The sequence below is a fragment of the Pygocentrus nattereri genome, chromosome 1 (assembly GCF_015220715.1).
Source record: "Pygocentrus nattereri isolate fPygNat1 chromosome 1, fPygNat1.pri, whole genome shotgun sequence".
NCBI classification, from domain to species: domain Eukaryota; kingdom Metazoa; phylum Chordata; class Actinopteri; order Characiformes; family Serrasalmidae; genus Pygocentrus; species Pygocentrus nattereri.
The window spans coordinates 428543-445039 of NC_051211.1; the positions used below are offsets into that span (position 1 = coordinate 428543).

At 44.1% G+C, this 16497-nt stretch overlaps 1 protein-coding gene across 1 annotated transcript in view; it reads left to right on the forward strand.

Moving 5' to 3' along the window:
- The window catches only part of oprd1a (opioid receptor, delta 1a), a 38994-nt gene extending 23191 nt beyond the window's left edge, over nt 1-15803 (forward strand). The window contains exons 2-3 of the mRNA XM_017682756.2: nt 11512-11867; nt 13319-15803. Of these exons, the coding sequence (XP_017538245.1) occupies nt 11512-11867; nt 13319-13848 (886 nt within the window). The 3' untranslated portion in view covers nt 13849-15803. The remainder of the gene's footprint in view (nt 1-11511; nt 11868-13318) is intronic.
- Nucleotides 15804-16497: the final 694 nt, after the last annotated feature.

Below are 16497 nucleotides of genomic sequence, written 5' to 3' on the forward strand. Positions count from 1 at the left end.
GTGTCCATGAACTTGCATCAAACTCTCTGTATCTGTGTGTGTCTGAGATGGTCCAGCTCAGAAATCCAGTTCAAACCCTTCCTGAATCCGTAGAGCTGCCCTTTCCATTCCATCTCATCACAAGACCATACGACACTCACATCCGGAGTTATGAGCCTGTGAAGAGGGGCTGAGATACACGTCATCTGCCTCTCACCATGTGCAGCTGCTGGATTCGTGTGTCCGTCTACATTCTGTGTTAAACTGACCAACGGACACTCAGATCACGAATGACTGACCGTCACGCTGAAACCCTTCATTCTTCATTCCGTCCACATCGGAGACTCGTGTGAAATGGTTCTTTATAGAACTCATGGTTTGAAAAATAACCACACACATGAAGAACTGTGTTTTTTTATATGTGTAGAGCAGTTTAGCTCCGCCAATTCATGCTGAAGTTCTAAGGAGCATTGCAACTAGGAGTACTGTTAGAACGAGAGAGCCAATCAGACCTGTGGTCATTTACATATCAGTCTTAAAGGTACAATGACAGAAACCTGCTTAGCTCTGAGAGATGAAGAGAGGCTGAAAATGATCACGCAGAAATATTTTCGTTACATAAAACCACAGAAATGAAAATGGAAAAAAGAAAAGAACTCCGATCCGTCGGCTCTTCGGCTGAAATGCTGGCGTGATTGTTGGTGCTGGTGCTGCTGGAGCTTCGGCGGAGCTTAACGCCCAGATTCACGCTGGCTGTGGAGATTCAGAGAGAGGTTGGCAGATTAGACGTAGATTAAAAACGAGCTCAAAGACTCGACACTGATTTCATCTGCTCAGTTCTGGACACTTCAGTAAAAACTTATTTACTGTAGCTCATAATCTCCATGTCTTTGCTAATAACACAATATAACATTAGAATAAACTAAATATAGCAGTCAGTAGTAGTTTTTCTGAAGTTTTAAGCACCTGAGAAAATTCTATTTAATAGCTGTTTATCTGGGCAGGAAAACATAATACAAGAAATCCGAGTAACATTAATTGTTTGTGGAGTTTCTGATATTATTTTTACATGAATTGGAAAATCTGGTTACCTTTTGCATAGAACTAGAACATCTAGAGTTTTTAAATTATGTCAAAAGCTGACATTCTCTCCCTCCCTCTCTCTCTCCCTCCCTCGCTCTCTCCCTCCCTCGCTCTGTCTCTCTCTCACTCTCTCGCTCTGTCTCTCTGTCTCTCTCTCACTCTCTCGCTCTGTCTCTCTGTCTCTCTCTCACTCTCTCGCTCTGTCTCTCTCTCCCTCCCTCGCTCTGTCTCTCTTTCTCTGTCTCTCTCTGTCTCTCTCTGTCTCTCTCTCTCCCTCACTCTGTCTCTCTCTCTGTCTCTGTCTCTCTCTGTCTCTGTCTCTCTCTCTGTCTCTCTCTCTCTCTCTCACTCTCTCTGTCTCTCTGTCTCTGTCTCTGTCTCTCTCTCTCTCTCACTCTCTCGCTCTGTCTCTCTTTTTCTGTCTCTCTCTGTCTCTCTCTCTCCCTCCCTCGCTCTGTCTCTGTCTCTCTCACTCTCTCGCTCTGTCTCTCTGTCTCTGTCTCTCTCTCTCTCTCCCTCCCTTGCTCTGTCTCTCTGTCTCTCTGTCTCTCTCTGTCTCTCTCTGTCTGTCAGTCTCTCTCTGTCTCTCTCCCTCCCTCGCTCTGTCTCTCTGTCTCTCTCTCTCTGTCTCTCTCTGTCTCTCTCCCTCCCTTGCTCTGTCTCTCTCTCTCCCTCTCACTCTCTCTGTCTCTCTCTCTCCCTCTCACTCTCTCTGTCTCTGTCTCTCTGTCTCTCTCTGTCTCTGTCTCTCTCCCTCCCTTGCTCTGTCTCTCTCTCTGTCTCTCTCTCTCTCTCTGTCTCTCTCTGTCTGTCTCTCTCTCTGTCTCTGTCTCTCTCACTCTCTCTCTCTGTCTCTCTGTCTCTCTCTCTCTCTTTCCTCGCTCTGTCTCTCTTTCCTCGCTCTGTCTCTCTCTCCTCGCTCTTTCTCTCTCTCTCTGTCTCTGTCTGTCTTTCTCTGTCTCTCTGTCTCTCTATCTATCTGTCTATCTATCTATCTAGTCGGAACAAAACCTTGTAACTCCGTTTGTCATTTTTCAGTGTTTGTCAATTTAAAAATGCCTGTTGTTCTTTACATTGTGTGTAAATTTCATGATGAGTGGACCAAAAGAAACGTCCCAGAATGACTTGGAAAGACGTCTGGTTCCACTGACTTACATTGAAGTAAGGTATGTTTTTTCCTTCTGCTGTAAAGTTGGAGATACAAGGTTTTCCTCCAACAGCAGTGGCATGGTAATTGTGCATTAGCATGTGGAGAAATGTGCTCTCTGTAGCGGATGTGAACACACCTGTTGCATCGGCACGAGCCGGAGTGAAAGTAATACGTCATCAGAGAAACTCGCTGCGCTGTGAGAGCTTCATCACCAGTCTGACGCTCTCCTGATCAAAGCTCTCGTCCATCCTCTCAGATCCGTCTGTGGTTCTCTCTGCAGGGATTAATTATTATTTCTGTATGAAGCACCAAATCATGAACGTTTTTGTCAATAAACTCTCTTGTGAGAACAAAGCGGTTTGTAAATAGCAGCTCAAATTGCCGACGCGCTCCGGCCTAATTAGGATTAGTTTCACAATCAGAGGTGCTGCATGCTTTAATCCAGCGCTCTCCCTCATTATGTCTGATTTGACTGCGCTGCAGGAAGCTCAGCGTGGCCGTTAAACTGCCCGTGTCCATTCCTCACTCGTCTGTGTGGAGTCTTATCGACCAGGCGCTCTCGCCTCCACGCTGGAGATCTCCCTGTGAATCAGCCAGGCCGACCTCGCCGATCGATGACCGCTGTGTGGCTCTACCCTCTTACAAAGAAAGGTTCTGAGCGGGTTCTTGGTTCAGGGGAAAAAGTTCAACCTCATACAGGATGCAAAAGTCAGGGCGTTCTGGGGGGTCTGGGACCCCCTAATTAACCTCTTGAACACCATGAATGTCTCAAAACTGACATTCTGGGGGTCCCTGAAAATGATGCTATGCTGTCTGTGAAAAACAGACGCTCCAATCCAGACTCAGTGAAGCTGATTGTTTATCAGCTTCTGTCTCTGGTGGTCTTAACTACCTAGAGCTGCAGCTCTGCTCCGCCTCAGGGTGGCGCTGTAGCAGACTGTCTATCCAGGGCTTAAACCGGTATTTAGATTAGATTAGATTAGATTAGATTCAACTTTATTGTCATTGTGCAGAGTACAAGTACAGGGCCAATGAAATGTAGTTAGCATCTAACCAGAAGTGCAATATATAACATTATTTACATAAAGTGCGGTGGTAACAGTGACCAGTGCATAAATATAACTGTTATATACATGTGTGTATAAGTGAAATGTGAAATATGTAATATAAAATATGAGACATACAATATAAAATATAGTGTTATATATGCAGTGTTATATGTATCTATCTATCTGTGTATTATGTTTATATACAGGAATGTACATATTGAATATATAGTATATAATATACATATATACATAACACATACATAAAGTGAGATATGCAGTAATATGAATGTAGGTTATTATATACACATGCGTATACAGTTATAGACATGTAGATGTAATAGATACTGTACAGATCAGGGAGCAGCAATACAAATGAAAGTTGTATGAATGAAGTATATCATCAGTGCTGAAGGTGTTGGAAGTGCAGTTTTTTAAAGTGACTGTGTAGCGTTCGTCAGGATAACCGCCTCAGGAAAAAAGCTTTTCCTAAGCCTGCTGGTGCGGGAGCGGAGGCTCCTGTAACGCCTGCCAGATGGTAAGAGGCTGAAAAGTCTATGATTTGGGTGGGTAACATCTTTGATGATGTTTCTTGCCCTGCACATGCAGCGTTTGTGGTATATGTCCTCGATGGTGGGTAAATCGGTGCCTGTGATGCGCTGCGCCGTTTTTACTACCCGCTGGAGTGCTTTGCGGTCAGCAGCGCAGCAACTGCCGTACCATACAGAGATGCAGTTGGTGAGTATGCTCTCAATGGTACAGCGGTAAAAGTTCACCAGGATCCTGGGAGACAGGTGAGCTTTCTTGAGGCTCCGTAGAAATAAAGGCGCTGCTGCGCCTTTTTGATGAGGACGGAGGAGTTCAAGGACCAGGTGAGATCCTTGGAGATGGAGATGGAGACTCATTTAGGTGTGGGAAGTCCTATTTTATCCACGGCCGTCTCCAGTGTGAGAGTAATTATGTGGAGCTCTAAGCTCTGATATCATAAAAAGGTGAATAAAAGTAAAAATGTTTCTGTTTTGGTCATAAGTGCTTAATTATGGCAATTAATCTACTTGACTTTTTAGTAGCTCTCGTTTGCCAGTTCTGGCATCAGTATTGCATAATTATCATAATGTGATCTAATTGTTTTCTGACAAAGATGAAAGCCTTTAAATTCACTAAACGAACTGCCCAGGTGAAGCACGTTATGCTTCTGTATGTTTAAGTCTTTCAGATATGATTACATCAGTGAAGTAAGTGTGATGGATCTGTTGTGCTCCTAGTAACGTTATACGTTCCATCAACAAACGAGGAAAAGCAGGCAACTGCCTCAAATCTCAGCCTGTTGATTGTACATTATGATCATAATACACCATCAGTAATCCCTTTATTTGACTTGGCTTTTATCTGCTGTTTACATACTACTGGCCTGTACTGGTCCAGATTTGCTCAGTCATCTAAAACAGGCCACTGGGGCTTCTAGTCTAGCTTCAGTGCTTCATGGGCTTCATGTGTTCAGACTGGAGGAAAATCAGATTGCCGACTGTTCACTCTGTTATTTGCAAGTGATCAGATCAGATTTGTGTCCAGACATCTATCTGCTTGGGTTGCCGTGGTAACACTGTAGCTACGTTGGTGATGCAGGAGAAATGGAAGTGCATCATCCCACCGTCCAATCACTTCCGGTACTCTGGATGTAATGCCGTTGTTTTGGTGTTGCGAGTGATGCAAAAGACACTTTGAAATCCAATTTGAGCGTCTAGACTGAGGCACGTCGGTAAAAATCTGATTAGAATTGCATTTCAAACCACCTACACGTGTGGTTTGGATACAATTTTGCAAAAATTCTAAATTTTATGTTTATTTTTTGCTGTCCAGATCAAAAGTCAAGCTGGGTACAATCTGGATATGATCATCAAATTTGGACTGGAGCTCTGAACAAGGCCTTGATTCATCATAAAAACGAATTCCATATTAAACGATCTTCCATACAGCCGCTGTCAGAGGGTCCAGAGGGGACAGCTGGGCTCTCCTTGGTTTGAAAATACTTCAGGAACATTTGCATAACTGCCGTTTACTCAGGGGTAAAACAAAGGCCACAGTCTGCCCTGAAGACATTGATCTTAATTAGGTTTTAAGCCAATTAGGATAAAATAAAGCCCATAAAGGTCATGGGTGATGCTGAACACGGACTTGCATTGGCTGTTCTCAACCTAAGCTCCGCCCACTCATCACACCCACTGGTAGCTAGTTCTGGACTCAGTATAAATACCACTCGGTGGAGAAGTCTTGCCGTTTGTTATGGTGAAACGTTTTCTGACACGCGAAAGCTTTTCTTTTAATTGTGCCAGAAAAAGGTTCATTACCTGACGAGCAGCAGCAAATCAACCTCCTCCTCTGGGATTTATCCGATTTCTTCCCCAATAGTTTGAAAACAGGTTTCTTTCTGAAGCATAAAGGAAATTCAGTGTCGGCTCCGTCTCTAAGCTCATTACAGATTTTAAACACTGGTTGGATGATTTCTTGAAAATAAGTGCAGAGAAAGCTGAAGTCTTGTTAGCTGTCCCTGAAAAACAGGTTCTGGATTCACGGACGTCTTTATCTGAACTTCATCCGAAAAACGTTGAGATTTTTATTCTTTACTTCTTTAGAGTTCTCTTTTTTTCTTAAGAGTGATTCTAAAGTCTTCTTTAAAACGTTCTGTCCTTTAATGTGATCCTAACCTTCTGGCTGTGGCTGCTTCCACCATCACCTGTAATTCTAGTTTGCCAAAATGTTTTAAACACTTACTTTGATGTATTGATCCATTTTGCTCCGCTGAGTGGATTCAATAATGGAAATAACGTTTTTTTACAAATTAAAAATGTGTCTCACAGCATTTATGGCGAGCTGTAAATGCAGCTTGGCTGACATTAGACAACCTTAAGGAACTAATTAAGACCATCTATTTATCTGTTTGTCTAAAGAACCTTCAAGTTCTTTCTTTAGAAAGCTTTCGTGAATCCGGGCCCTGGTTTCCAGCTTCTCTGGTCTCACTGTGAATGTTGATGGTATTCCTGCTAAACCAGTAAAAGCCATAAAAACCTGGGCTTCATTCTTAATTCTTCACCAACATTTGAGCCCCTTATTAAGTCAGTGGATCCTGTCACTTGTGCAGTAATGCACGTCTCCGTCCTCTGATCAACAACACTGAAGCCAAAGCGCTCGGCACGCCTTCATTCTCTCCTGCCTTGATTACCGCAGCTCCCTCTTTAATGCTCTCCCTGGTAAATCTGCTCATCCGGCTTCAGTTCGTTCAGATCTCAGCAGTCAGAGTCTTCGCTGTTCCCCAGCGCTCTGCACTCATCACTCCCGTCATTCTCTGGCTACCAGTATCCTCCTGCATCGCGCACAGACGTCTCCGAGCTCCTCCACAGTCGTATACCTTACTGAGCTCCTTCATCCAGACTCATTCTCCGATTTTCTGCCGCTGGACTTCTTGCAGTCCCACGCACAAGACTTTCGACAGTGGGCAGCAGGTCTTGCAGTGCTGCTGCTCTCGAACTCTGCATGACCCTCTCTTCCTTTAAAGTTCAGCTCAAAACCTGCTCCCTACTCTTCCTCCTCAGAGTCTTGGGTCTGTTTGGCTTTTGCTTTTCTTTGTAAAACGTCTTTGGGCTTGTGAAAGGCGCTATATTACTGCATTTAACTTATTATTATTATTATTATTATTATTATTATTATTGCATGCTATAAATGTGTATTGAGATTAGGTTCCTTGCCAAACAGATGCATAACGTTGTTGACCCTTGCCCTGGCCCTAGTCTCTCTGACCTCTCTTTACATGTGGGATTTATATCAAATCAAGTCAAATTTATTTGTGGCGCTTTTTACAATTGATGTTGTCACAAAGCAGCTTCACAGAATTGCAGTAAAGACAGAGTTTTAACAGGAATGTAAAACCCCCAGGTGAGCAAACCAGGGGCAACAGTGGCCAGGAGAACCTCCCTCAGAGCTGAGGAAGAAACCTTGGGAGGAACCAGGCTCACCAGGGGGGACCCGTCCTCCTCTGGTCAGACTACCTACAGAGTTATTATACTACTAATATTAATAGCAGTAGTATTAGTAGTAGGAATAGCTGGGAGTCCATAAGAACATCAGTGTAGGGTGGGCAGCTAGTCCAGGGCAGGTGGTGGTAGCTGGGTGTGGGCAGCTGGTCTGAAGTGGGCAGCAGGAGAGCTCGGCAGTCAGTCGTCCTTCAGTGTGAGGCCGGGCAGGTGGGCGGTCGTTTACTCAGAAAAAAGGCAGGGAGAGGGAATTAGTTTTATTCTGTCTGTTTGTACGTAAAACAGGGAATGTGGACATTTCCAGAGTGTGGCTAACGACTCCGGCAGATCTGAGACTTATACATGAACAGTCAGTCCGGGATCTGGGAATTAGTGCAAAGCTCGTTTTGATTCCCTTTCCAAAGCGGTCATTTGATCAGCTGCGTTTTTGGGTGTTTTTCTTTAGAACTTTAACCAAACCTTGGTAAAGTGCTTCACAGTGCAGCGCGTCTGTTTTTTGATGCTCCAGAACGTCAGTAAGTACGTCACTACCTGTCGCTCTCTCAGTGGAGGCCCGAGCTGCACCGGCCAGAGTGTGTTCTGACCTCCTTCTGTGACTATGATGGCGAGCAGTGATGCTCATCTCTCTCTCAGAGTTGAAAGCTTTAAGTGCTGTTTATCTGATGGGGGTGGTTTTGGGCTCTACCAGCTCTTCCAGGCGGTAAATTTCACAAAAGTGCTGTGGTAATTGTACTCAAGTAAAAGATGAACAGTATTTTATATACAGTATACAGAGTCTTACTGAATCCAGAAGCAGCAGAAAAGACAGTAAAGGTAAAAAATGCCTGTCATGTTTTGAAAATGATGTCTTTCACAAACGATGAGCTGCAACACTGCTTAATACATTGGACTTGATGTGAGGTTTTCACTGCGTTACCAATTTGCATCTGTGTTTTTATTCATTATTTCATGTGAATGGGTCTTAATTCTGACTGGAGCAAGTGAAGCCATCGCTGGTGCTGCAGAGAATGTGTGTTCCTCTGTTTTAAAACCTCTGCTGTGAATCTGAGCTCCAAAAGAGTCGAAACATCTGAGACGGTCTCGTCATGAACAATGAGTACCTGATAAGCCTCCTAATATAACGCTGCTCAGCACATTTACAGTATCCTGCTTATTCCTGCAATTCATTACGATTCTATTGAACTATTGACACCCACCTGAGATTAAGAGACCTTCTCACAGCGTGACCTATTGGCCTGTTAATTTATGTGGTGGAGCCAAATGTGCAAATTCAGTGAGAATGTTCTTTTCCTTTGGGAAATTATGCTGTGACCTCCCAGCCCAGCTCCCCTTCCTGCTACAGCATATCAATCCCTCAAGCTAATATTTACCCCACAGGTCCAGCAGCAGCAGCAGCAGCGCACCAACAGTGAATATTTACAGACACTAACCCTAACCCTATTTCCAAAAGTATTCACTCCCCCATCACTTCCATGGCCACAGGTGTATAAAGCCGAGCCCCTCGGCCTGCAGACTGCTTCTACAGACATTAGTGAAAGAATGGGTCGCTCTCAGGAGCTCAGTGAATTCCAGCGTGGTGCCGTGATCGGACGCCACCTGTGCAGCAAGTCCAGTCGTGAAACTTCCTCACTACTAAATATTCCACAGTCAACTGTCAGTGGGATTACAACAAAGTGGAAGCGATTGGGAACGACAGCAACTCAGCCACGAAGTGGTCGGACACGTAAAATAACAGAGCGGTCAGCTGAGGTCATGCTGAGGGGCATAGTGCGCAGAGGTCACCGACTTTCTGCAGAGTCAATCACTACAGACCTCCAAACTTCATGTGGCCTTCAGATCAGCTCAAGAACAGCGTAGAGAGCTTCATGGAATGGGTTTCCATGGCCGAGCAGCTGCATCCAAGCCTTACATCACCAAGCACAATGCAAAGCGTGGAATGCAGTGGAGTAAAGCGCCGCCACTGGACTCTAGAGCAGTGGAGACGAGTTCTCTGGAGTGACCAATCACGCTTCTCCATCTGGAAATCCAATGGACAGGAGACGTGTGTGTGTGTGTGGGGAGAAGCGCTTAGTGTAGACGTTACCATGAGAGTGAACATCACGTGAGGTCCAGTCAGAGTGAGATGAGCAGCAGTGAGCAGTGATTGTGTTTTTAACTGCTTTAAAATGACGTCAGACTCAGGAAAACGTCCTTCACACGTCCTTATTAAAGAAGGCCGAGAGGAAGACGTCGTGCTCTGAGACGCATAAGCTGGACGTCCGTCCCGCCGCCGTCTTTTAAAGATCAGAGCATGAACTTCGTCTCCTCTGCAGACCAGTTTCTGCTCCGCCGTGTTGAACGGTATAAACTCTCACTGTGACGCGACGCACAAGCAGAACGGACTGAAACTTTCCGATAGGGAATGTAATCGGATACAGGCGCTTACACGGATATTATTCTTCTATTTAACAGGTTATTTACAGGATTACCCACCTCGAACAATCAGATAGAAACTGTATTCTGAATGATTGAGGTGTTTACACGGACGTATTCTATTCCGATTGAGCTATTATCCAGGTTATTAGGCTGCATGTAAACGTGGCTATTGACAAAACCATGCCATGAACATGTTATGGTCATGACAGATTTATGTCCAGTAATATAACAGGGTCCTGTTATAGTTTCAAGGAAAGCGTCTGCACTGAGCCGCAGCTTTGATCACAAAACAGAAATAAAGGAAAACTGTGGCAACAACATTAGACGTCCTTTTCCTGCTGGTCTCCCAGCCATGAAGACTTTCCTCTAAATAATAAATCTAAACGATGCCACATCCATTATCTCACTGTCTGTGCGCTGCCCTGCTCTTTTTTCTGCAGTGTGACTAACAGACACAATCCACTCTCAGCTCTAACGGTGCCAGGGCTGTGAACTGATCTGAACATGAAGAAACTGAAGGACCAGTGTGTTTCCAGCTCCTGCTAGGCAGGATTGAGAGCTTTGACACTTTTCCATTATAAGACAAAACAGAAAGACTTTCAAATATTTTACCTGCATTGCGCCACTCTAATCATTCCCACACCTGGCAGTAGAACAGCACAGGGGCTCTAATTAAGCCAACTTACTGCTCTTTGCTTTATTTTTTTAAACAAGTCATATATTGTTTAAACAATTTTTTTCTATAGGAAATGAATGGTAGAATTTTTAGGACATTCCAATTTAAATACTACAAATCTTTTCACAAAGTACATCTGCCCATCATAGACAATACATAGAGACTCGCATACATACTAACCCATATATATGTTTTAACACATCACCCACCTGGGATAGCATTGCAATTACATTACAGCATTTATCTTAACTTCTCCAGAGCGACTTACCGTTTGATCATCTTACACAGGGAGGCTAAGGTGGTGTTAGGAGTCTTGCCCAAGGACTCTTGGTATAGTGTAGGGTGTTTGCCCTGGTAGGGGATTGAGCCCCAGTCTACAGCATAGAAGGCAGAGGTGTTAACCACTACACTAACCAACCAACACACAATGGCCGAGCAACAGATTAGCAACCACCTATGACACCATTACATGGCCTACAAACACCTTAGCAACCACCTGTGACACTATAGCAGTGGCCCAGCAAAACCTCAGCAACCAGATGCAGTTCCATAGCAATTGCCTAGCAACAACATAGCAACCGCCTGGGATACCATAGCAAAAGCCTACCAACACCTTAGCAACCACCTGTAATAGCGAAAACCTAGCAACATCTTAGCAATCACCTAGGATTTTAAAACAAATGGTAGCATTGTAATGGGCTAGCAACATGTTAGCAACCACCTACAACACCATAGCATTGTTTAGAAACACCTTAGCAACCACATGCAATTTCTTAGTAATGGCCTAGCAACACATTAGCAACCATCTGGGATATCATAGCAAACGCCTATCAACATCTTAGCAACCTAGATTTCATAACAGCAACACCACAGTAATCACCAGCGATTTCATCACAACGGCCTACCAACACCATGGCAACCACCATGAATATTTTTGGTACCTAAAACCACACAAATGTCATGAGTGGAGCTCAGATGTCAGAGAGGGCCATTAAAGTGCTTCATCTGTGGCGTTAAACCGGAGCACATTTGTTGGCACGTTAATATTCAGGAGTGCCGTTACAGTTCAGTTCACTCCTCTGTGCCACAGATACAAACTAACAGAACACTCCTCCGGCTGCTTGATCTCTGCAGGTACACCAAGATGAAAACCGCCACAAACATCTACATTTTCAACCTGGCCCTGGCCGACGCACTGGCCACCAGCACCCTCCCCTTCCAGAGCGCCAAGTACTTGATGAACACCTGGCCTTTCGGCGAGCCGCTGTGCAAACTGGTCATCGCCATCGACTACTACAACATGTTCACCAGCATCTTCACCCTGACCATGATGAGCGTGGACCGCTACATCGCCGTGTGCCACCCGGTGAGGGCGCTGGAGTTCCGGACGCCCGTCAAGGCCAAGATCATCAACGTGTGCGTCTGGATTCTCTCGTCGGCCATCGGCGTGCCCATAATGGTCATGGCGGTCACCAAGGTGACAGATCAAGGTGAACGTCAGTCTGTTTGTGAACTCATCGGTGTAGCATATTATTTTATGTGTGGGTTTTTCAGTGAGATCCTGAGCTCAGGCGCTTTTTAAACCTTTAACTGAAATGAAAAATCTGAAGATTTACAGAAATTTCATCCATCTATTGTGATTTCAGCTGTTTGGTGCTTTTGCCTCATTGCATATCATCACTGTTAGAACAAACTTTTAGCATCTTTATCTTTTTTTAAAATTACATTAACATTAATATAATAAAAAAATAGCTGCTATTTACAGTGTGAACGTTTCATCACAGACAGACAGAAATCCCAACAATGCCACCAAGGCTTTATACTAACTTATACTAAAGGTTATGGATGAGTTTTCCGTCTTCTGTGAACGTTTGTTTGGAGGTTTTGTTATGATGGTGACGAAATCCATTTGTAGGAGTTTCCCTCTCAAAGCAGGAGGAGATTATTATCATGGAGCACCGACTCTCACTGTGAGAAGATCAGCTTACTTCTGTTAAAACTTATTTACATCCTGTGATCTTTATCATATCCAAACAATTTAAACGTTTCCAATTTTACGATGAGTTCATGAGTGCAATCTCTGCTTTACTGAAGCTGCTCCTTACGTCGTTTCTCTGGGTTCTGTAGCTGAAATGTCTACACGTGGCTCCAACATCGTACGTTTCCAAACAGGCCGGACGCGCTCCATCAAATTAAACAGGGATTTCACCATTTCTCACGGTTCAGGTTCGTCCTGTCCGCCCCGAATGACAGTGCGATTCAAAACAAACTGTCAAAATAAACTCCCAGCCTCTGAAAGAGCAGCAGCTCAGTTTTTCGACTTTGTCATTATTTTGATTTGCAAAGTCACAACCCTGAGAAAATAAGATGACCTAATGAGTCAGTTTGAAACACAGACATTAAAACAAGAAAAAGTGCTGCCCCAGTTTTTAATATCAACTCTGCTGCTTAACTGTCATAACCATAACATAAACGAGTAACGGCTAATGTCACATGCTGTCGTTCACATGGCGCATATTACTCGTGACGTGTTATGATGTCATTCCCAGTTCTTGCCATGCTAAATAGGTGGGTTACAGGTGGGTTAAATGCGGAGGTGAAATTTCTAATGACTAATAAGGGCCAATTAGTCTTAATTAAAGAGTTCCAGTGGATTCAGCTCTGCTTGTGTCCTGTGATCTGAGTTCTTGTTCATAGCTCAAACTCGTTCTGTGTGTTATTCCTTGAGGCACCTCACAACAAAAAAAACAAACTCTGTTACATTGGGTTCAGGATCTCTCTACTGTGTTGGTTGTGACTGTGTTCACTGTGTGGAAGTTCTTAGTGAATTTCCCACTAAATCGGGCCACTAAACGTGGACGATAATCAGTGCCTGTCTTAGTAAATCTGCCCCAGTTGTTCTAACATAGTAAATTTGTCAAATGTGTCGTGTTTCCTGCAGGAAAAACCATCTGCACTCTGAAGTTTCCTGATCCTGACTGGTACTGGGACACGGTAACTAAGATCTGCGTGTTCATCTTTGCCTTCGTGGTGCCGGTCCTTGTCATCACCATCTGCTACGGGCTGATGATCCTCCGCCTGCGGAGCGTCCGACTTCTCTCAGGCTCCAAGGAGAAGGACAGGAACATGCGTCGCATCACCCGCATGGTCCTAGTGGTGGTGGCGGCCTTCATCATCTGCTGGACGCCCATTCACATCTTCATCATCGTCAAAACCCTGGTGGAGGTTGATCAGAGGAACCCCTTTGTGATTGCCAGCTGGCACCTGTGCATCGCCCTCGGTTATACTAACAGCAGTCTCAACCCCGTCCTGTACGCCTTCCTTGATGAGAACTTCAAGAGGTGCTTCAGGGAATTCTGCCTGCCGTTCCGCACCAAGGTGGACCAGACCAGCCTCTCCAGAGCCAGGAACGCCACCCGTGAGCCGGTTTCGGTTTGTGCTCCGTCTGATGCAGGGAAGAAGCCAGTATGACTAGGCCTGGAGCGGATCCCTCGTGGGTCCCGCTCAAGGAGAGTCCAGCAGGAGCTGCAGTCTGAGGTCACTCAGATCTCCACCACTGAATTCTAGAGTCTAGTCACTGACAAAAAGGGAACCATTAACCAGACACCTGAGAAGATTGTTCTTCAACCATACTTCAAGCATACCGTTATAACCATAATGAACCATTGGTGTACATCATTACAACAGGCATGTGTTGAGAAGTTCAGGTGTTCTTCATGGGCTGGGAATATAAGTAGGAAGAGGTTTTGCAGAATAATCAATGGATTTAACACATTTTTGCATCAATCAATGGACGAAGGAGCTCATGACCCATATTTACAGTGAAATCATCACATCGCTATATGAAGGACAAGTCATCAGCAGATGCGTTTTCATCAGAGGAACATCAAAACGAGCACAGGCCACAGATGAATAATGATGCCTCATTAGGAAAATTCCTGCTGTGCCATATTTTTGTGCTTTTTATGTACAGCAATAGCCACATAAGTATCAAACTAGGTCGAATACCAGGGACCTGAAGGATTTTCGCTTCTTCTAACAGGTGGACACGCGTCCAGTGTTCTCTTAAAGATGGTCCTGAAATAAACTCAAAGGACTGTGATTTCACTGCGGATGCTCCAAAACCACAAAGACATTTGTACTCATGACGCGACAGGAGGGAGCTCAAAGGAGCCGTCCCTGACACAAACAGAGGAGATATAATGCTCCGTGACAGAGCTTGATAGCTTCAGGCCAACAAACATGACGTGCTGTCTGGACGTTCTTGCGCTTGACGTGTTGGATCATCAGTCATTAAAGAGTGAAGAAAACCTGACGATGTTAAGCTGTGCTGCAGCTCCGTGTCACAACAAGGTTGTACTGCATGTGCCTTCATCCTCCATTTGTATGAACATGTTTCATGGACGACTTTCATGGCGTGTATTTATTCATGATGTGTCTCCGTTTTTAAAGCTGAAAAAATTCAACTACAGGGTTGATTTTGGAACGAAAATGATAACATGAAGATGGCAAAGACGATGGACCTGTAACCCTGATCATGGACACCCTTTGATCCAAAAGGCATCACGCTCAGCTGAGGACGCTTTAGCCGAAAGATTCATCCGTGGACTGAGATCACTGCATGGAAATTCAGCGCAAGACTGAGCTGTACATTTCACTTAAACACAAATATTGATTGTGTGTCACAATTTAATGATGTGGAACGATATTTGAGTTCTTACTGTGATCAATAATCCTCACAGGTGGGAATATTTATGAAGCTTCAACTCCAGGATTAGTTAGATCTGTCAGTCTGTCATAGGGTGTTCTCCACTGCACAAAGCACTAGAACCTTTATAAAACTGGAACTGCTCTTTACACAGAAGAGCTGATTGAGCTCATGGCAGCTAATTAGCCAAAGTAGGCGGTCTTGAGTGGGATACAATCATTAGAAAGATGATTAAGTAGTTCATTGTGATTTTTATGACAGTTTCAGTTGTTTGAAAAGGCAGGAGATGAACTAGAACTTCAGACATAAGTTCCATTAGTTCCCATTTGGGTCTTGTTTTTGAAAGTGCTGTGGAAAAACATCTAGATGAATGGAGTCAATGGCTACAATGTTTACATGCAATGATTTTCGGGAATCTGATTGAATACATTCTGATTACAGAACAGGGTGTTTATACTCACTCTACTCAACAGTCTGATGGAAATCTCAGTTTACATGCACATTGCCCCGATCAGATACAAAATTATGAGTGCCATTAGGTGTAGACCAGAGGTCACTAATTGGCGGACCATGGTCCGGACGCTGTTCAATGCAGACCTGGACCTATGTGTTCCTGTTTTAATCAGCGTAACTTCTCTAGTCTTTACGGTAGCTTTAGCGGCTGGAGACCAATCACATGCACTGTAAATATCACACGTGACGCTGCTCAGCCAATCAGATCTGCGCATTACGATGAGCTCTGAGACTCGAGTGAGTGACGCCACACAGGGGAGGGACGAGGAGAGAAACAGCAGTCAGAGAAGAAAGTGAGTCAGAGGGAAGTTATTCCACATGACGTGATCTAAAAAGAGGAAACTGACAGTAAATGTTGGTGAAATCTGACCGAACTGGACTTTATTTGATCTGATGTTCAGTAAATGTTGGTGAAATCTGACCGAACTGGACTTTATTTGATCTGATGTTCAGTAAATGTTGGTGAAATCTGACCGAACTGGACTTTATTTGATCTGATGTTCAGTAAATGTTGGTGAAATCTGACCGAACTGGACTTTATTTGATCTGATGTTCAGTAAATGTTGGTGAAATCTGACCGAACTGGACTTTATTTGATCTGATGTTCAGTAAATGTTGGTGAAATCTGACCGAACTGGACTTTATTTGATCTGATGTTCAGTAAATGTTGGTGAAATCGGACCGAACTGGACTTTATTTGATCTGATGTTCAGTAAATGTTGGTGAAATCGGACCAAACTGTACTTTATTTGATCTGATGTTCAGTAAATGTTGGTGAAATCGGACCAAACTGGACTTTATTTGATCTGATGTTCAGTAAATGTTGTTGAAATCTGACCGAACTGGACTTTATTTGATCTGATGTTCAGTAAATGTTGGTGAAATCTGACCGAACTGGA